At 40.2% G+C, this 22581-nt stretch overlaps 1 protein-coding gene across 13 annotated transcripts in view; it reads right to left on the reverse strand.

Annotated features, from left to right (window-relative positions):
* Positions 1–22581, reverse strand: part of WASF3 (WASP family member 3) — a 133238-nt gene that overhangs the window by 29771 nt on the left and 80886 nt on the right. For 11 of the 13 annotated variants that reach the window (XM_025462649.3, XM_049100986.1, XM_035719357.2 and 8 more), the window contains one exon: positions 12984–13126. The exons of 1 other annotated variant lie outside the window; for it this stretch is intronic. In XM_025462649.3, coding sequence (XP_025318434.1) covers positions 12984–13116 — 133 coding nt within the window. In that variant the 5' untranslated portion in view covers positions 13117–13126. Of the gene's footprint in view, positions 1–12983; positions 13127–21492; positions 21632–22581 lie in introns of those variants that run through there. One more of the 13 variants, XM_025462651.3, reaches the window with a different exon arrangement.

Here is a 22581-nt window from a genome sequence, read left to right on the forward strand (position 1 = left end):
ATATGTTAAATATTAAATATATATGAATGTGTGTATGGGAGAAAGGACAGCAGGAAGAAGAATCTCTGAGGAAAAGAAAGTGTGGTAAAACAACATACAAGTGAAAGTTTGAGACTTCTCTACTGTTTTTGACCTTTTTCTAAGTCAGAAATTATTTCAATTAAAAAAGTTAGAAAAGAAACTTTATTATAGTATTTGTAGTAAAGTCCAATTTCCAATGAATTCCATAAAATAGCAAGTTATAATCACTAGGCCCTGAGATTTTTTCCCCCTTTTTAAAGTTTTATATTTTTCTACTATGAAAGTAATCCACACTTATTATAAGAAATACAGAAAATACAGAAAGGTAAACAGTAGGGAAAATGGCTCAAAGTCCAATCCAAGACATCTACTGCTAACATTGATTTATTTCTTTTGTCTTTGTTGTGTTTGTAAGTGTAAGTCAAAAAAATATAATATACACCCTGATTCTTATTGAAATGTATTTGTGAGTATAAAAGTAATATATGCTTGTGGCAGAAAATCTGGAAAACTCAGAAAAATAAAAAGTAAGGAATGTCACCCACAGTTATCCATAGTAAATTTTTTGGTATACTTCTTTAACAATATTCTTTCTAGCATTTCATAAGAACGAAGACAAGAGAGGTTGATTATTAAGCATATTCAGTTTATTCAACAAATACTTAATAAGCATCCACTGTGTACCAGGCACCATCCTAGTTGCCTAAAGGAACACAGCAGTGAACACAGCAACAAAGCTTATGTTATATACAGACAATATATGAACAGATAATGTCACGTGATGCTGAGTGCTATGAAGAAAATAAAAGACTGTGAGGGAACAGAGAGTGGTAGGAAGAGGGTAGTACATAGGTAGTCACAAAAGGCCAGGGAACCATGTAGATATCTCAGGGAGGAATCTTCCAGGCAGAAGGCAGAAACCTGGTTGGTGTGGGAAGGCAGCCTCCAAGAGCTCAAAATGGCCAGAGCCCAGTGAATGGAGGGAAAAGTGGTGGAAGAGAGCAGACAAATACATTCCCTCCCTGTGGAGGTGACAAGCAGAGCAGGGAGACCAGACAGGAAGTTGCTGTTGAGCAGAGATGCCGTGGTGACTCAGACCAGAACAGTAGCAGCAGAGGTGCCAACAGGTGTACGAGTTGGGTACATATTTTGAAGAGAGCTGGTATTAGAGAAAGACATAAATAAGAACTGGAAGAGTAGAGTTCTCATTTGCTAACAGAGAAGAGGGGTGGGGAAGAGAAAGGAAAGAAAGAATTCAGTTTTAAACCTGTAGAGTGTGAGATGCCTATGAAAAATCCAAGTGCAGATATCTTGTAGGCAGCTATATACACAAGTTTAAAATCTAGGAGAGAGGTGAAACTGAAGACATACATTTGGAAGTCATCAGGTAAAGATGGTGCTTCAAGCCATGGGCCTGGATGAGATTGCCCAGTGAATGTACTTCAATGACCGAGCCTTGGGAGTACTCTCACATGCAGAGGTTGGGAGGATCACCAAAGACTAATAAAGAATAGCTTATGAATGAGGAGAAACACCAGAGGGTGCCAACCCAGAAGCCAGGTAAAGAAATGTCCAGACTTTCGACTCGCACTGGATTTGGCAATGAGGAAGTCACTGGTAATGTTGACAAGCACAATTTCAAGAGTGGATGGGACAAAAATCTAATGGGGACAAGAGAAAATGAAGAAAGTAAAGGCAGAGGAGGTATGGATGTTCTTTCGAGGTATCCTGCTGTGAAGGGGAGCAAGAAATGGGGAAACAGGTAGAGGATGGTCTGAGGTTTAAGTTGGGAGATTTCTCCATATATTAATGTTTGGTAGGCATGATGTACATGGGGGGAGGGGACGGGAGAAGGGTATGATACAGAAAAGAGAGAGAGTGAACACAGTTGTGGAGTGAGCATGAGGGTAGGGGGGCCAGTGTTTTTGACAGAAACATAAACAGTCACCATGTTAAAGGAGGGTGAACAGTACACATTGGTATAGGACACATCAGCAGACTGATCTGGCACAAGGGGGTATCTGGTTCTCCTCTGCTTTTATTTTCCCAATGAAATAAGAAGTAAGTCATCTGCTCAGAGGAGGAAATTTGAGGTGGAAAGAAAGATTTGAAATAGGTACTCTAAGGGTAGGAAAACTAATTAACAAAGGAATCACAGCAGGATTGCTGAGCAACATTGAGGGCTCACCTGAGGAATGTGCTCATGATTTTAAATCTCTCTTCTTTTCTCATATAAGCATTTAAAGGTACAAATTTCCCTCTATGCACTTCTTTAAGTAAATCCCACAAATACGGGGTTCATTATCACACATGTTAGAAATAGTTTTTAATTTCCTTTTTTGATTTCTTCTTTGACCAAGGATTATTTTAAAAGATATTGCTTCATTTTCCAATATGTGAGAATTATCTAAAAAGATTATTATAATTACTATCTCATTACCATCATACTCTTTATGATATGAATCTTTCAAACGTATTATTTTATGGCTAAGCATATGTTCATCTTGGTGAACATTCCCTGTGAACATTAAAGAATGTATATTCTATAATTGGGGAGTTTAGTGTTCTATAAAGGTCAAATAAATCAGACTGGTTAGTAGTGTTCAAACCACCCATATTCTTACATTTTTGTCTATTTGTTTTTATCACTCACTGAGCGGTTTTTGTTAAAATTTATGATTCTGTGATACCTATTTATCTATTTTGGTTCTATTTTTATTGCACGTTCTTTTAAATTAAAATTTTAAATTGTGAGTTCTTGACAAATGGACTCATCACTACAGAACATCCCTCTTTATCTCTGCTTTATAGTCTACTTTACTTGACACAAATATAGCCACATCAGCTTGCTTATGCTTTGCTTTATGTTTATGTGATATATATTTTACATTCTTTTCTTTAAATCTGTGTCCTCATCCCTAAAAATGCATGTATTTTGGTCTTGCTTTTTTATCTAACCTGATAAGCTCTGCCTTAAATTTTAAATGGGTATTCAAAATGTTTCCATTTAATGGAATTTTTGATAGGGCTGGGTTTAATTCTATCACCTGGGTATTAGTTTTCCATTTGTCCTTCCTGTTCTTTCGTTCCTTTCTTCTTCCTTTCCTGCCCTCTTCTGGGAAAATCAAATGATTATCTTAGGATTCCACTTTATCTCCTCCATGCATTATCCTAGAGGTTACTGGAAATTAAAATATGCATTCTTGGGCGTCCAGGTGGCTCAGTGGGTTAAGTGTCTGCCTTTGGCTCAGGTCGTGATCTCCAGGTTCTGGAATTGAGCCCAGTATCAGGCTCTCTGCTCAACAGGGAGCCTGCTTCTCTCTCCCAAATAAATAAATAAGATCTTTAAAAAAGTAAAATATGCATTCTTAACTCATCTTGATGTACTTTCAAATAATATAGTATTTCATAAAATTATGTAAAATACAATATCGTTCTATTTACCCCCTTCTACCCTTACAGGTCTTACTGTCATATAATTTAATTTCACATAGGGTATGAACTCTATAATACATTTTAAACAGTCAGCAGGCTTCTAAACAAATTAGATATAAATACATAATTTTTAATGAGCATTTATATTTACTCCCATATTTCCTTTTCGTTTATTATTTTTTTTAAGATTTTTAATTTATTTATTCAGGAGAGGCACAGAAAGAGAAGCAGAGACATAGGCAGAGGGAAAAGCAGGCTGCCGATGTGGAATTTGATCCCAGGACACCAGGATCATGCCCTGAGCCCAAGGCAGACACTCAACCACTGAGCTACCCAGGTGTCCTTATTTTGTTGATCTTTATTTCTTCTTGCAGATCTAGGCTACCATCTGATATCATTTTCCTTCAGCCTCAAGAGCTTTTCTAGCATTTTTTGGTAATGTAGATCTACTGAAGGCTTAATTCTATGAGATTTTGTCTAAATAAAATAAAAATATGTCTCTTTCATTTCCATTTCACTTCATTTCATTAGTATTTCATTTTAGGTCTTGTTTCTGATGAAAATCAATGGTCATTCTGAACAATGTGCCCGCCTTTTATGTTACTTTTTCCCTCCTGCTTAGAATTTTCTCTTTACCTTTGTTCTTTTAGTAATATTACTATGATGTGACTAAATGGGATTTTGTTTAATTTACACTTCTTGAAATTTGCTGAGCTTCTTGAACCGCTGGTTGATAACTTACCATCAATACTAAAAAATTCTCATTCGTTATTTCTTTTGCCTTATTCACGCTCTATCCTCTTCTCCTGGGACTCCAGTTACATATGTATTAGACCCTCTGATACTGTCCTACATTTTGGATGCTCTGGTTTTTTTTCTTTTTCTCATTTTCTCTTGCAAATTTGGTTGAATAATTTCTATTGGCTCATCTCTGAGCTACTTCTGCTTCTGTCCAGTCTGCATTTGGGCCACCAAGTGAATTCCTTTACTTCTGATACTGAGATTTTCAGTTCAATTTCTTTTTCTTCTCTTTAGTTTCCATTTCTCTGTAGAAATTCCCTATTTCTTCATGCTGTCATTCACCTTATTATTCTGTTCAATTTTTTTTTTTTTTTTTTTTTTTAGTGCTTAGAATTTCAGTATCTCTGCTGACATGATCCATCTATTTTTGAACATTGCCTACTTTTTCCATCAGCGTCCTTGATGTATTCATCATAGCTATTTTAAATTCCTGGTCTGATAATTCCAACATCCCTATGACCTCTGACTTTGGTTCTGATGTTTATTCTGTCTCTTCAAACTGTTCTTCACCTTTTAATTTTTTTTGTTGGAAGCCACACATGCTGTACTAGATCAAAGGAATTGGGGTACATAGGTCTTTGGTGATGTATTGGGAAGGTGTGCGTTTGGGGGTTGGTGTTCTAGAATCCTATGACCTTCTTTTCCAGTTTTATTGAGGTATAACTGACAAAATTGTGTATATTTGAAGTGTACTACATGATTATATATATACACCACACACACTTTGTGAAATGATTGCCATAATTGGGTTATTATACCATCACCTCATATACTGTGTGTGTGTGTGTGTGTGTGTGTGTGTATGTGTGTGTGAGAGAGAGAGAGAACCCTTAAGATCTACTCTTTTAGCAAATTTCAAATGCACAATACAGTATTTTTAACCCTGGTCACCATGCATATCAGATTCCCAGAACTTACTCAACTTATAACTAAAGGCTTGTACCTTCTAACCAGCATCTTCTTGTTTCCCCTCCCCCACATCCCTCACCTGGTAACAACCAATCTACTTGTTTCTGAGTTCACCAACTTCTTCTTTTTTGTTTTTAAGATTCCACACATAAATGAGATCATACAGTACACAGTATTATCTGTATAGCTTATTTCACTTATCATAAAGTCCCCTAAATACATCCAGGTTGCAAAAGGCAGGCTTTCCGTCTTCCTCAAAGCTGAATAATATCCCAATGTATACACATATATTCCATATCTTCTTTAGCCCTTCATCTGTCTGTGGTAGTACTATAATCTGGTCTCAGTCCTTCAGTGAACCTAGGTCCCTGGGTCTCATCTCCATTGTCCTCAGATGAGAAAGGAAGGCAAGAAGAGGCTAGAGTAGGTATTTCCCTTCCCCTGGGTTGCTTAGGTTCTGGTAAAACCCAACTCCCTTAGGCTCCAGTGAAATAGTTTCTTTTGAGGGCAGGCATACTAAGAAAAACACAGAATGCTCTGGTTATATTTCAAAATGGTTACTCTCCCCCTCCCTCTGATGGAAGCAAAAGGGGATTTTTCTCTAATATTCACTGTGAGAACTCGGTAGGACTCGTGACAGTAAAACTCACAGAAGTGTGGGAACCCCACTAAGAGTAGACCCCCTAGAGCTTTTAACTCTCAAACTTGTTCTCATTGAAGCCCTAGTAATTCATCAGTCTCTCCAGATTTGGGGGCAGTGGTCTGAACTGTGACTTCAGTTCCCTGACAGATCTAAGAAAAACTGTTAGGTTTTCAATTTGTTCAGCTTTTTTCTTGCTGTGTGACCAGGAATGATTTTTAAGCTCTTTAAATGCCAGACTGGAAACTGGAAGTCCCTTCAATATATTTTCATAGCTATTTTAAAGTACTTATCTGCTAATCCAAAATTGGGGTCATCTGTGGGTCCTGCTTCTATCAACTCTTTATTTTCCCTCTTCATTATGAGTTACATTTTGGGGAGCCTGTGTGGCTCAGTTGGTTGAGCATCCAACTTCTTGATTTCGGCTCAGGTCATGATCTCAGGATCGTGAGATCAAGCCCCATGTCAGGCTTCGCAGTCAGTGGGGAATCTCCTTGAGAGTCTCTCCCTCTACCCCTCCCCCTGCTTGCTCACATGCGTGCTCTTTCTCTAAAAATAAATAAATCTTATAAAAATGATGAGTCATGCTCTTCCACACATCTTACAGTTTTATTTTTTCACTGGACAATGGATATAGAAGAGTAGAGAGTGAGGTAGATAATGTTTAGTCCTATAAAAGGGCATGCTTTACAGAAAAAATACTACTTTAGACTGCTAAAGAATTGTGTTCCTAATATGAGTGAGCAAACTTATAGAATAAATATTAAGAACCTTTAAAATCTTCCCTCAAAGTTTTTAGATGATCTACTTTAATAATAGTGTAAATCAAAATAATGAGAAGAACATCTATATATCATAACCCTATCTATTCATGAAATAGGAAGAACAGAGATGATAAACCAGAGGAGGACTGAACATTCAGATTTAGCTAACTCTCCAACCTGTGCTGTTATGAGTTAGTCTACATTTACATTCTGTTATATAGAGATCCATTTAGAAGGAGAAATGAAAAACAACCTCACTTATAACTACTTTCATCTCCTCAAGGAAGTATGTATTTCTAATATTCCAGGTCAAAAAATGTGTTGGGAAAGTGCCTGAATTCCCAATAATTCTGTCTTCTGGGGGAGGGGGCTCTTATACTTGCCTCCACCTTGCTGACACAACTCTTATCTTATAGTTTCCTAAGTGTATATTACTTACCTTCCTTCACTGGCTTTCTATTTTAGTCCACAAGAAATGCAAGTATTTATCTTAGCTTGAAGCTTTAAAATTTTTAAATTCTTGCTGTTTCTTCTAGTCAACTTCTGTGCAGATAAAGCAATACATTTTCTCTTAACATCTCCCTTTTAACCCTAGCCTTAAACTGCATGGAAATGCACTTGTGATCTATTTCCTGCACATATTGAATTTGAGTATCTATCCTTCCTCCCAAAAATCCCATTTGGCTAAAGCACCTCAGAAATTTATTCAGTACATGCCTTCAAAATATTTAGATTTCTATTCTGAGTAGAATTGCACTTGGTATAATCAATTAATATGATACCAAATTTTAGATCCAACAAGATAAAGCAAATGTGAACAAGCCCTTAGGTAGTATTTTCATGTTGATCTGGCATTTGGTTTGATATGAAACAGTATATATCACAAGGAGTATTAGTAAAAATATTAATCACTTATTAAAATCTTTGATAAGAAAACAGACCTCCTTTCTTATTCATGCAATTACCTAAAACCAGGAAATTAACAGGAAAATAGATTTTGTAATGATTTTTTTAAGATTTATTTATTTGAGAGACAGTGTGCATGCACAAGTGTGGGGAGAGAGGGAGAAAGAGAATCCTATAGGCTCCACACCCAGCACAGAGCCCAAGGTGGGACTCTATCTCATGACCCTGAGATCATGACCCAAGTTGAAATCAAGAGTCAGACACTTAACTGAATGAGCCACAAAGGAGCCCCAGTAATAATTTCTTAAAGGAAAGGCATATTTAAAATTAATAAAGTCTCAGGATTAAAAAAAAATACCAAAAATAACCAGAGATGTATGTACTGGCTTATACAAGAATATAAATTAATGTTCCCCACCTCCCAAACTAGGAAACAACTTCTATGTCTAACAGCAGGAAAACAGCTAAATAATTACATTATATCAATAAAATACTCTATAGCTATTAAAAATTGTATCTTAGAAGAATCAACAAAGATGCTTACTATATATTGAGTATAGGCTACAAAACCGTATGTATACTAAGATATCTTTTTTATAATGATGCATAACAAAGCATTACCAGTTATCCTCTCTGAGTAATGAAAATTTTATGATTTTTTTCCTTTGTGTTTTCCTGTGCTAAGTCTTCTGTATTATCTCATTAATACCACCTAATATAATAAAAAAACTCAGGGGTGGGGGAGGTGTACTAAAGGTCTGACCCCTTCCTTTGTGATATCTTGGGAGCCTTCTTAAGGCACAGGGGAGGGGGGGCGGGGAGTGAGGAAGATCACTGTTATCACAAGAACAAAGAGAAAAGTAGTAGTAAAAAACAAACAAACAAAAAAACACCCTGGAGGTATTATTAAAGAGGACTTATGTCCTTATCCTTGGCACAAATGTTCTATGTTCCCATGTCCTTTTTTTTTTTAAGGGTTTATTTATTTATTTTAGAGAGAGAGCATAAGTGGAGAGAGGGGCAGAAGGAAAGACTCTCAGGCAGACTCCCCATTGAGTGTAGAACCCAATGTGGGGCTCAACCTCAGGACACTTAGATTACAACTTGAGCTGAAACCAAGAGGCAGCCGCTTAACCAACTGGGCCACCCAGGCGCCCAACCACCATGTCCTTTTTTAAACAAATTATATTAAAATTACATTATAATATCAGTAGGAATTTGATGCAAGATACTGTAATTTTAACTGAGCAACTAGCTAATATGAACAAGAGCACTCAGATTATCAATCAAGGAAAATGATGAAAAAGCACTCCTGGGATGCCTGGGTGGCTCAGCAGTTGAGTGTCTGCTTTGGCCCAGGGTGTGATCCTGGAGTCCTGGGATGGAGTCCCACGTCAGGGTCCCTGCATGGGGCCTGCTTCTCTCTGTGTGTCTCTGCCTCTCTCTCTGTGTGTGTCTCTGTGAATGAATGAATGAATGAATGAATGAATGAATAAATAAATAAATAAATAAATCTTTAAAAAAAACTCATTATAACAATATTTCCTCACTGAAAAGATTTCAATTCTCTCTGAAAAGCCTGGTAAAAATATAATGTTGACAAAATTTCTTGTCCTTTAAATACATCATGTCTAATTTTGATATAATGGGAACATGGTACCTGGTAAAAACCTACAAATGTCCCAAAAGTTATGTGGAGTTATAGGGGCTTCAGAAGTCTATCTGGTATCTGGGACCACATTCTTTTCTCCATTATGCAAAGTCACATCTGCATGATGCTGATTTGCCCCTAGAGATGTGACAAGAATTCGAATGATCTGGTGAATCAGGGCCTCGACTGCTAAGTCTTCCTTTCTTGGAAAAGATCAAAGACATTCCTGTGGACTCCTGGTCTATTATTCCTCCTCCCTTGGACCTACTGGAGAACTAGTTACCCTGGACCATCGCAGTAGGTCTCCCAAGGCAAGTCTCTGCTGCTCAGGCTGATAATGATAGTCTAGGGTCAAGGCAAATCCCTCAGCTTCCTATGGGAGTCCGCCCACAATGGCATTTGAGGATGAAGCCCAGCCTCTCCCTGTACCACTCACAAGAAGTTCAGATAGTGTGCGTCACCCATGCCTAATCTGGGGGTTGGAGGTACTGGGAGGATGGTAATAGCACGTGTGAGGGTGGGCAGGGAAGTGGAGAAGATTAAGATGGTTCACTCTTATTTGGACCTACTGCATAATGGTTAGATACTCAAAGGAATAATTAAAAAAGATTGTTTTGACTTTATCTTGGAAATTAATACTCAGTAAAAAAGACTTTTTTTAGAAGACTTAATACGATACATGCATTTCTAAACCTTCACTTTAAAAACATCTGATGAATGATTACAAAACTAGAAAATAATGTTAAAGCATTTTTAAAATTCTTATTCTTCCTAACAATTTTAGCTCATAAAAAGATTAGATTAAAAATATCTCCTGTAATATATTTCAACTCAGTGGAAAGCCCCACAAAACCTAAAGATTCACCCAAAATGGAGCAGTCATTTATTACATGTGTGAGTGTTGTGGCATGTGGTAGGATGTTTCCTGTTCTATGACCATACTATTGTCAGTTATACCTGCTTTTTAAAATTCGAAGTAGGCACCAAATTGATTTGCTGTGCATTGTACCTAGAAGGGTACCAAGTGAATAATCACTCCTAAGTAAATCCCTGGTAACAAGAAATGTGCTATTTTACCACCAATAAGTAACTAAGTATATTAACTTCCTACAATTATATCCTTGGCATACATATCACTATCCCCTTTTGTAAGTCTCTTTGGGCTGCAAGCATGGATCACATAAAGATGGGCAAGAAAAGAGGTTTGCTCTGAGGATATCTGAGCACTGCTCCTCGAATGGGAGGGAAAGCCCTCCTGAACAGGTCTAGGGACCCGGGCTCCCTCCACCCTGCTGTACCCTGGGGTCTCTCTGGCTTCCTCTGCCTGAAATTCTAGCTTCAGCTTGCAGGGGCTATCACTTCTTCAGTCCTGGGTGACGTTTTTGGCAGCAGATGCCATAATAAACTAGCAAGCTCAACGTGTTTCTTAGTTCAAACTGCCTGCACCCACAGGACTGACCCAGCTCGTCTTTTCAAACCAGGTACATGGTATCCATTTCTTCAGATCCCATCTCTTAGGGCACACAATCATTATCTCTGGAGGGATGCCTAGCGTCTTGTTTTAAAGCTTCTCAAGTGATTCTAATAGAGACAGAGTCGAGACCCACTGGGGCAGCCTAGCTGAGGTTGACTGTCTCTGAGGCCAGAGCCCATCCCTGGTCCACTCATGAGGTGAGAGTGGATTAGGTGGACGCAATGAGACCAAGGGTGGGTGGTGCATTCATCTCCTAGTATTGCTTTTCCAGTTGCGTCAAATGACCATAAATTTAGTGGCTTAAAACAACACACATTAATTATCTCATAGTTTCAGAGAGCAGAAGTCTGAAATGTATTTCACTGAGCTAAATGAAGATTTTGGCAGAGCTGTGCTCCTCCTGGAGGCTCCAGAGGAGATCTATTTCTCTTGTCTTTTTCCACTTTCCAGAAATGGCCTGCATTCGTTGGCTTGTGGTCTCTTCTTCCATCTTCAAAGCCAGCAACAGTTGATTCTTTCTCATTTTACATCATTCTGACATGGGTCCTTCCATATCTTCTTCCCACATTTAAAGGAACCCTGGGGTTACACTGCATAACCCAGGCTAACCTCACCCTCTTAAGATTAGCTGATTTGTAACCTTCATTTCACCATCACGTCATATCCACAGGTTCCAAGGACTAAGATGTGGACATCTCTGGAGGAGCAGACTACATGGACCAGAACATAACTCACAGGCACCATAAACATGACCAACACAACACTATGCCGAGCATTATCACAGCATGAGGAATAGTTTGACTATTAAAACTTTAACCATTTACGTTAGTTTTCATCTCTGATACTCTATATCAATAGACATTTCAGGAAAAAAAAAATAGACATTTCATCCATAAAAATAAGAGACCAAAGCATTCTTATAAAAATATATGAATTCAAACAGAAACATTTTTACCCTTCAATAATATACAAGCTATTTTCCTATAATTATATCAATTTACACATTTTATCAACAACCTCTACCCAACATCAATTGTAATTAGTTTAGATTCCAAAAGGAATCTATTTTAAAACACATTTTAAGTATCTAAATTGCTTTTGCCTCAGCCATTGATTATATATTAAAAATATAACACAGTACAATTCCTTTAAAGAAAAAATACTTGCACAGTGTTTCTTAAAAATTTAAAGAAAAACACTTGAACACTTTTAACAAACATTGCCCTGTGCTTGAGGCTACTGGGATGCGAAATTATGGAGGTTTTTCTAGTCATTAACAGAGTTTCTGAAAAATTTAACTGTGAAAACCTGTCACCCAAAATGCAGTATAAACCATCTAAACCAAAAAGGAGTGGGACAAAGTGAGAAAACAAGATCATGATATAAAAAGTTAAAGGGAAAATATTCCAGCTTCAAAAAGCTTTGAAGGCAAATGTATTTTCATGCATAACTGAATCTTAAGAAATGAACTATTTCGGGGTGCCTGGGTGGCTCGGTCAGTAAAGCATCCAGCCCCTGATTTTTAAAAATTGACGCTACTTTAAATCCACACATTTGGTCTTATCTGTTCAGATCATGATCTCAGGATTGTGAGATCAAACCCCGGCTAGGCTCCACACCCAGCATGGAGTCTGCCTAAAATTCTCTCTCTCCTCTTCCTCTGCTCCTCCTTACTCACCCCCCTCTAAAAAAAGAAAAGAAATGAACTATTTCCTATTTTACACTAATGTTCAAAATTAAAATAATAGTCCTTTCTTCCTTATACTTCTATTTGCTTGGATTTATACAACCTGTGCAATATATACATAGTACTATATATATGTAATAATCAGCTTATCTATTGACCTCGATTTAGAAGTTAGTACCTGAATTTAGGTTAAAATCATCAAATCTCAATATTTTTTGGCTTTAATCTTTTATTCACTTGGAATATTATGTAATCAACAAATATTTGAGCATCTACTCTGTGTTAGGCATATTACAAGCATTAACAATTTTTCGATTTTTCACATTAAAAAATTAATCCTGTCCAAGCTTAACAAAATAATTTACATTTAAAAAAAAAACAATGACCTTATCCTCATTTAATAAGCTTTTAAAATTGACACTACTTTGAGTCCACACATTTGGTCTTATCAAATAATTTGTAAATTGGTCAATTCCAACTTTACATCTTCAGCATGTGAAGTTGGTATCATGACACCAGTGATATATTTCACACTGGGAAAATTGGATGAGTAGGAACAGGCTCTTTCCTTCAGAGTTGTGGTCTCTTCTTCAGACAAAATGAACTACTGAATTGAAATCAATTTGCTAATGGTAAAGCTAATAACATGCCATTGGTAATCAGAAGAAAGGTGTTCTAGAAATGAGATGACTTACTTAGACTGCTTAGCTGGCGTATGATAGCAGCAAGAGTACTATTGGTTACACATTCAAGTTCACTGGTAATCCCTTCAGGCAGGGCTCCCCGGCACAAGTGCCGGGGTTCGATGTTCCTCTTCACTAAAGGCATGGCTCACGATCTGAAAATTAAAGACATTTTTTTAAAAAAAAGCTCATACGCTCATTTTAACAAATTTAGAGTTTTAATTCCCTTGAAAATTGATTCCTTCCTAGGAATTTTCATTACCCTTTCTATGTGAATCAGCTAAATACACAACAGATGTTCAACTTCTTACATAAATTTTATCGATTTCAAAGATATATAGACAGTACAACCTACTTTTAAAAAAAGATAACATAAGCAAGATTTCCAGTAAAGTATAAACGACTGAATACATGCATTATTACCTTCCTTTCCTCTCTACTAAAATGAAAAGAGATAGAAAAGGCAAAAGCTCAGAAGAACTACGGGCAGGAAAGGGCACAACAGCCCCAAACTGGACAGAACCTAAACAGATTAAGACACAGAAAAGGCCACTTTTCTGTGTCTTAAGTGACACACCTGAACCACAGAATCTTGTCCACCCTCCCCAACACAAGCTCCATGTAACAAGGGTTAGGTGGGGAAGAAGGGGGCGGAGGATAGGGAGGATGAACCCCAGGGGGGATAAGCTAATGAACCATATGTACTGTAAGGATCTACAAGGAGGAATATGAAAACAGGAGGGCTGGCTTTTTAAAAATCCATTCAAATTCCTTCTCCCATCCTGGGCTGCCCCCACCTCACTGCACTCAGCTGTTCTACATTTTGGTGAATTCAGAATTTGGACTTGAGACACAAAGTGTGGCTAAAGGTTAGGGTAGGAAATGCACTGAAGCCAAGAGTATTAAATCAAAGTCTACACTGAATGTAAGACAGAGATGCTCCCCACACCCTCATTTCCTAGCTCACTTCTCCACTTGGCTCCCAGAGCACTGGCAGCCTGGTTTTCACTTCCCACCCAAAGAGACCGGGATATTCTTCCTAGAATGTTGGAAAAGAAAAGATCTACAAAACTGGGACACTGGGCGAGGGTTTCTCCCTATGGAAAATGCCAAAAAGGTCACCCTACAGTTACACCTGCCAATAATCTCACCCCACACAATTTCTAATCAGCTTTTAATGCCTTAGAGGTAAATAAGAATGGAAGTGAAAGCTTGCCAAACACTTCAGGAGAGACTTCCCTGACGTCCTGGCAATTCCCTTCACTTCTCTCCTCAAAAAGTACATCATAAATTAATGTAAAATCTCAACTTTTTTTTGTTGTTGTTGTTTTGTTTAAGGAAGCATACAGAATTTCAAACCTACTGTTTGTATAACTAATCTACTGCTCACACAACAGCAGAAAATCCAGTGACTGGGATATACTGTCATTTTGACAAGATTATCATATTCCCCAACTTGTAAGAACAGAAACAGAAAAGCCTAGGATGTTGGTTAGCAGCCCTAACCAACCCTGAAATGCCAGCCCTGAAATGCCAATCTGGAATTGTTATGTGAGACAAATAATAGCCTATTTGCTTAAACCACTGTAGTTGGGCTTTCTGTTACTTGGAGTAAAACTTATTTCCAACTGGTACAATAACTGAATGGTACACTGAACCTGGAATGTGGTAAGCATGTAATAAATCTTTGCCTTTCTTCCCCCATTCCTTAAAATCTTTGCTCATCTAATAAATACTTACCCAGCACCTACCATCTACCTGGCAGTATGGGAGGTGACAAGGACCCAAAGGGGAGTGAAAGCAGACAAGGTTCCTCCCCAAGTAGAGCTATATTCTATGAGGAAGTGAGACTTTGATCCAAACACATGGATTAATGAACTTAAAATGAGAAAACCACTTATTGGAGGCAGGGTGCTACACTGTCTGCAGAGTCATGGGCAGCCACCCATGGATGTGGGACATGACTGCTGACCTGAATGAAACCTAAAGGGTTAATAAGGATCCTGTGGTAATGTGGAGAATGAAGCAAACAAAGGCAAAGTGGGAAAATTTCTGTTCAATTAACTAATGTTTGACTACTTTCGTCTTATGTCCATGAAGGTGGTAGTTCAATATACTGACTGTAGCTTCAGATTCAAATACTACTTCATCCATTGACTTAGGTGCATTGCCCATAGCATGCCCTTCACCTCTCTGTGCCTCTGTTTTTCCCGTGTAAAATGGGGATACTAGCAGTACCTACCTTAGAGAATGAGAATCTAATAAATTATTACATACATAAATCATTTCAAACAGCCTGGCATATAGTAACCATCAAAAAAATGTGACTTACCATATTAACTTTACAATATCTTACATGTCGTTATAATGCTAATTATTATTCCTATTAAAATAAAGAAGGAACAGTTTACAAGCTGATAATAAGGCCGGACCACAGAAAATAGACAACAGTATTTGCATAAACGTGTGAAAGAAAAAGTACACGCTGCTCAAGGAAAGAGTGCTAAAATATGAAAATTCTAGATCTCCACGTCTCAAGGCAAAACTATAAGATTTACTGTGAGTTGTCATTACTTTCTGGAAGAATCCATTAGAACAAAAGATGGTAACTGATCAAAATAGCATGAAGTATAACACCAGAAGTCATCATAAAGAAAAAGAGTATCATTGATAAACTTAATAAAAAGCATAGAATGTGGGGGGAAAATACTGATAAATCAACAGGGGCTCACACCATGAAATCTACAAGAAAATTAAGCAACAAAAACCATGATTTCCATAAAGAAGCACACAGAGAAATGAGGGGAGGGATATGGTCAAAAAAAAACTTCTGGAGACGATGCAAAGAAGCTTATGAACTGGATGTTCTACAAGAATCTGAAGTCACAGGCAGTCTGCCTGTAATGCTAGCTTCTTGTAAAACTGGTCCAAGCCTGAACTAGCTTTCAAATAATTCCTCAAAAGAAGGATTTACAAGAATTTGGGGTAAATATAAGATTTAGGAGCTGAATGCTATGCATATAACATTCCCCTCTTTCACATAATTTTGTATTTATTCAGGATAAATGTCACTCTTTTCCCATATTTTTAGGCCTCGGATATGCCCAGAAAACTTGCCAGTACAGCACTTCCCTAGCTCACCGCCCACACTTTTTTTGGACTTAAAATTATTCAAATCCATACAAATTTAATTATACACATATCACACAGAGGCCCCACCACATGTCTCAAACCTGCTGCAGCATACCTTCCTCCTCCTTTCCCTGGACTTGGTAGGTCCCCAATATCAGATATGCCTGTCAATCATTAAGGAACCTTGTGGGAGCTAGCACAGATTGTTTGCCATACAGGGAATCTCAAAAATGCACACAGGACTTTCCTGACATCCCCAGTTAGAAGTGCTCACACCCTGCTCTGATACCCGACTCACCCTTGCTTCAGTTTCATTTTTAAGACATCTCCCTCTTGTGTTATATAGTGAACTGTTGACTTAACATGGTACTAGGAGGCTCTGGGGGTACCTGACAGCTCCACTGAAAGTGCTGACCTAGAGGCTTCATTAAGATGCTATTAGGACGCAAGAGAAAAAGCTTAGCTCTATTTAAGCTCTATACAGGTGTATGAAGCATGTCTTTCATACCTGTATTCTACGCTTTGACACCCTGGAGTCAGATGGAAGTCCCTGAACTAGTTCCCAGAATTAGCCAATTCCTAGAGCTGGGGAACTCACCCACAAGCTCACCTACCAACCTGGAGCCCACTAATTCCTCTCTACTCTCACACCCCACACCACTGTCCACCTGCCATTATCACCCCAGTGCCAGGGACCAGGGAACTAGGGACAACATTATACCCTAAAGCCTGCTATAATTATTCAGCCAATCCCAAACCTGTTTATCCTGCCTCACCCATCCCTTCCCACAGAAACCGCAATAAAGGCTCTTGTCCCCAGTTCCCTCTCTTGCTCCCTCATCCTCCAGATACCCCCCACACCTGGTGCTTCCCTAGGTGGCCCCCTCATGATGCAGCATACACTCATCTTGGGATCTGTAACATTTATCTTTACACTGGCAGCCATCGCCTGATCTATTGGCCTCATTACATTTCACCTTTTCTATTAATGTACCATATTTTAAAATAATAGGGAAGTCTAAGGATTTTCACAAGGCATCCTGGCAGCTGTTCATCCATGTCCCCACTTACCATTCCAAGCGACCTGCCAGGGTCTATGTGCCTGGTACCAGGGGCTTTCTTCCAGGATGGACTATACATTTTCTAAATTCAGGGACTGAGACTACAAGTTCTGGGCTTTCCACACAGACTTTTACGGTTCCCCAACACTGCCTGAGCACTGAAAAACCGTCTGCCAGTCGCACACCCACATGCGTAGACAGACACATCTCTATTTGGCCTTCTCCTTGGGCAACTCATCTGCAGTTGTTCCAGCTTTTCAGCTCTAATTAATCCGAGCCTTCATTTCTCACGATCGTTATGCATCTATTTGGCACTCCCACACTTGTCTAAACACAAATGACAACAGAGAGAGGCCATGCTACTCTCTTTCCAATTTTAGAAAAATTGTTTCATAGCTCCTTTTTAAAGTTCTAATTACCTAGCAATGATTTTTATGGCTTTCCAATCCAATGCAAAGTACTCTAACACATGTATTTTCCCCCAGATGGCCTTTAGTTTATCTGACACTAATACAGTTTTGAATAAATTGAACAGCAGGGTAGAGGTAAAGGAGAAAACCCTGGGTCAGTCATTACTCTTGAAAATGCTTTGTAATGACAAAAACAGACATGTAATGAACTAATCCAATTAGTCACCAACAAATGACTTAAGTATGTCTCTCAACTCCTTCACTGGGAGAACTATGACCCATCCAGATCATCCTTCAAAGTTACTCTGCATGCTAAGAAAAAAATCAAAGATTACTAATCAAACGTTTAAGGATTAGAGGTTACATAAGGTATTACTATTAAACCTGTAGTTTGTCCAACTTTTCTGGGAAATGTTTCAATTTAGAGAAAGACAACCTGGTTCACATAACCCTGAACTAGATTCCAGATGCGGCTGAAACCAGGCCAGAGCCCTTCCCTGGGAATTCGGAAATGGGACCCCTCTACCGCGCTCAGCAGCTGCTCTCCTGAACAGCAGAGATGGCTAACTCCTCCACCCCAGGAAACGGAGATCAGCAAGGCTAGTCAGCAGCAAGAGATTAGAATGAAGTAACAAACTAACTGCCAAAGACAAGAGACGGACAAGGACACCCCAGGGCTTTGCCCAACCTCCCTTAGGCGGCAAAGCCAAAGACCAGAGGCATTTCTACCCAGCCCCCTCCCCAACTTCACTGGGGGTCAGACTTGCATCACAGTTTGATGGCTCTCCCAGCCTTTTCTCATTTCATCTATTTCCGGCCACACAGGCCACCCCCCCTAGCCAAATCCTCACAGGTGTGATCCCTTCTTGAGGGCTGTCTCTTGAGGACCTAGACAAATACAAGTGGCTCTGATAATGGTCTGGGAAAACAAGTGGTAAGACAGAGATCTGTGTCTCACACACAGACCCCTCTGTAGACGATGAGGAGGCCGTCTGGAAGGGCGGGCAGAGAGAGTCCTGCCATAAGACTGTGGTTCACTTGCTACAGTTGTTGTAAGTGACCTGGCAACTGTCCAGAGAGAAATACCATGATGGGCGTTATAATACAGACCCCTGGGAAATACAGATGGAAAGACCTCTACAAAAAGTGCAGAGTTGGCTAGCTACTGCCAGCTTGCACTGGTGGCTTGCATAAGGGTAATGAGGTGCTGCTGAGAGCCGGTAAGAAGCAATTAATAGCTAAGTGTGGGAACATGAGAGCCTTCTCAGTGGGTAATGGAACTTCGGACCTAACCGTGACAGCTCTGGACTCATAATGTTTGAATGCTCAAAGCACTCTATTATTATGCAGGTCCAGTCTGTGGCTTCTGGGATCCTAACAACTGGAACAGGGATGGACTTCTGATGGATGCCCACGATGATGCTGAGTCCAAACACCTCCCCACCACCCACCAGGACCCTCCAGAAGTGGGCAGCACACCACTGCAGAGGCCTTTCCCCACCAGTTATACCAGTTGTACACATCCCTTCCTGGATGCCAAGTGGGTAAGTAGTGCCAGGCATGGGGAGGGAGACTGACATCATGCTGACTGGAGAGGAAGAGCAAGTGGTGGGTGGCTATGCCCTGGAGGCCCTTGTAAGACACATGCTTCTGGAGTGTGGGAGACAAACTCTACGAAAGTTCTGGGTCTGGCGACTCTGGTGAAGCTTCTAGGGGTGTGGTGGTAAGGGCATGCTGGGATAGCCACTCCTAAGAGAAATCCACAGAGAAAGAAGCACAGTACCTGTTAGGTTGGGTTCTGGGGGCAACATGGCTGGAATACTGCTCTAGCCCACAGACTGTGTAACACAGCGGTGCCAGCTTGAGTGTGGCCCAGGGCAAGAAAAGACTAGCAGGGCCAGGCTTGGCACAAGCAACCTAGATATTTAAGCCATATAACCCAGCGACCCTGGACGGTACAGACCGTGTTCGTAATGGGAAAAGGCACATCCAGAGCCCCTGGCAAGCTCTAGGGGAAAATCAAATGCATGCCCCTAGGATTCTGAAGGCCATGCCATTCCAGCAAAGAGTTACACACCCTTTGAAAAAAGCTCTTGGTGTGTGTATTACCAGGCCCTGGCAAAGGTCATGGAACAGAGAGGGGCCAAGTATCCAAGGCTCCCCTTGAGCCAGTTTATAGGTCAACTAGTCCACCAAGAGATGGAAATGGCACACCCTAGATGGAGCCAGAGTGGAAGGCCAAGTGACTCCCACGAGCAGGAAGTCCATATCGCCAAGTCACCCGCCACAGCTGCTGTGCCCTCCATGCTCTGCATCTCTGGCAACATGAGGACTTGTACATCTATCTAATGGGAGCATGAGGGCAAACCTGGGCTTGGGTGATAGGTCAGCCTGACATAAGATAGGGAAACGAAAAAGCAACCATGGCTTTGTTACAGTGGCACTGGGGGATGGCCCTCGAAGACACTGGAGAGGAACATTTCCCCACATGTGCAGCTGTGAGCAATACACCAGTTCACTCTGCATTGTGCAGACAGAGTAGCCTGAACTGGAAACAGATAACTGAGGCTGCCTCTCTGTGTGGTCAGGGGACTGAAGAAAGAACTGCAGTATCAGTGACAAGGAAATCTGGATAAAAGCATGCGGGTGGAAATTTGGGACAGGGCAGAGTGAGAAGACTTGTATTATGTCAACCCCCACTGCAAATTACCCCACCAGGGGAGAGGCAGTGAATACACGTAGACAAGATCCACAGGGCTGCAGCATCAGCGCCCCCAGACTGGCCTGATGGGATCACATACATCACTGCATCTGACCAGGGGCTCCACTTCACAGCAGGGAGGCTCAGGATTGGGGCCACCACATTGGGAGCTACCATGTAAGATGTGGATGGCTCCGCTGAGCACTGGAGCAGGCTTCTTAAAGCACACTGAAGCACCAGCTCAAGAGAGAGTCTGAAAGGATGCATGCCGTGGTTCATGATGCAGTCTGTCTGTCAAATCACAGGCCTCCCTATGGCACCACATCCCCAAGAAGGACATACAGGTTTAGGAGCCAAGAGGTAGAAGCAGGAATGGCCCCACTTACTATCACTGCCAAGAGCCCACTGAGTGGTTCTGTCCACCCCTGCACCATTGCACTCTGCAGGGCTAGGCGTCCTAGTCCCAAAGAGGGCTCATTCTTGGCAGGGGCATGGTCATGGTCCCAGTGAACTGCACATTCTGGCTCTGGGAAGTACTCTGGGCTCACTGGGCCAGGGACCAGAAAGTGAATAGGAGTCCCCCATAGAGGAAGCTGATTGTGAGTAGGAGACAGGATCAGGCAGAAGCATGCATGGAAGCCAGCTGACACCCATCTTGTCTGCTTCTGGGGGTGGATCTGGATAACTTAATTACCTACCTTAGTGCACTAATTCATGTATGTGCATGTGTGTATATGTGGCACCCGCTGATTTCCTAGATAGAGGCTAACTCATTACTGTTAACTTATTTCTCACAGTGGGGGTTTGTTCTCCGCACCTCGGTTCAGGAAAGTAATACTCGTAAAGAGCAATTTTGCTTCTATTGAGAACCTGGCACAGGACTGGGGTTCTAATTTCTCACCGAGAGTTCAGGATTTTTTCTTACTTCTGAAGCCCCAGGCAGATGGCAAGCCATTTCTCAAGGTTGGCGATTTTTAAGGGATCTGACAACCCTCTGAGCATCCCAGGGTTCATTATGAGGACTCTGTTCCAGCTCGCTGCTTCAGACTGGCCCAAGACACATTCCCATATCCTGGGCAGCATCAGAACCTAGCCTCCAGCCCCTATTCCAGAGTCCTTTCCCCTCTCGACCCCCTCAGCTTCTAACACCCGTGGACAAGCTGCCAGTTTGCTCTTTCACCACGGCAATGTTATTAAAAACATACATGTACACATACCCAGCATTTGTGTGTTCACAGCAGCTTGGTAGTTCATTTCACTTCACAAGTATATATCACTTGTGAGGACTCTTGAGAACCAGCCTGAGGTCTGCCTCTCCCTCCATCATGTAACGCATCACGCTTCGTTGTTCCTATAACCCTCCTCGATGTGGTCCTCAAACTGAACAATAAGCAATGACACACATCAACTGTTGACAAGGTTTCATGAAAATCTGAAAGGGACTGTTAGCCAGTAAAGAATGACGTGGATAAAATGCAGAAGGCAATGTTGAATATAGAGCAAAAACACACACTCTACTTCGATTTGTATCCTCTTAACAAATTAACCCCAAGTCCCTGTGTGTGCTAATTACATTTTCCCTGCTTGCCTTCCAGGTTGCTGAGAGGCTCACATGAAAATGTGTGTGGAGAGGGGAGGGGAGGGGAGGTAATAATACCAATGGTATTATGACCTTATTTTTAATATAAATATAACATTCATTCCTAAAATAAGATACTTAATATTTTCCCCCAATTTTATTTACTGCACAATTAATCTACACCTCAATTTTTCCTATAACTTTACTTACTATGCAGCTGCATGTCCGAACACTGGCATTTAATTTTCCCCAACAGTGCTCTTCTAACTAAAAGTCAAATGATTAAAGACTAAAGAATTTCAAACCATATCAGTATGCTTTCTACTTAAAGGCAACTTTTCTCTCCTCCAACAATTTATCAAACGTCTTTCTAAAATTCATTATACTGAAGCTCTTTAAGTTTTCCTATAGCATAATTAACTGGAATTTTTCTTAAAAAGTTACAAAAACAATTCAACAAATTGTTATTAACAGTATGAAGTCCTCTGAATGTCCTTTTCCAAACCATTCCCATCCACACCAAACCATCTGGGATGAACAGTCATCTTAGCAATCCAAATAATTGGTGGATCTTTCTGGATCTCTTAAAATTACTGATTTTCAGTTTAATTTCACTGTATTCAGAAGACCTGCTTTGTCTGAATTTGTCCAAATTTGTCTTATGGCCCAAAAAACGGTTTGTCTTGGTTCCACATGTATGTCACTCAAATGTATATTCAGCTGTGAT

Source organism: Canis lupus, chromosome 25 (assembly GCF_003254725.2).
Source record: "Canis lupus dingo isolate Sandy chromosome 25, ASM325472v2, whole genome shotgun sequence".
In the NCBI taxonomy this organism is placed as follows: domain Eukaryota; kingdom Metazoa; phylum Chordata; class Mammalia; order Carnivora; family Canidae; genus Canis; species Canis lupus.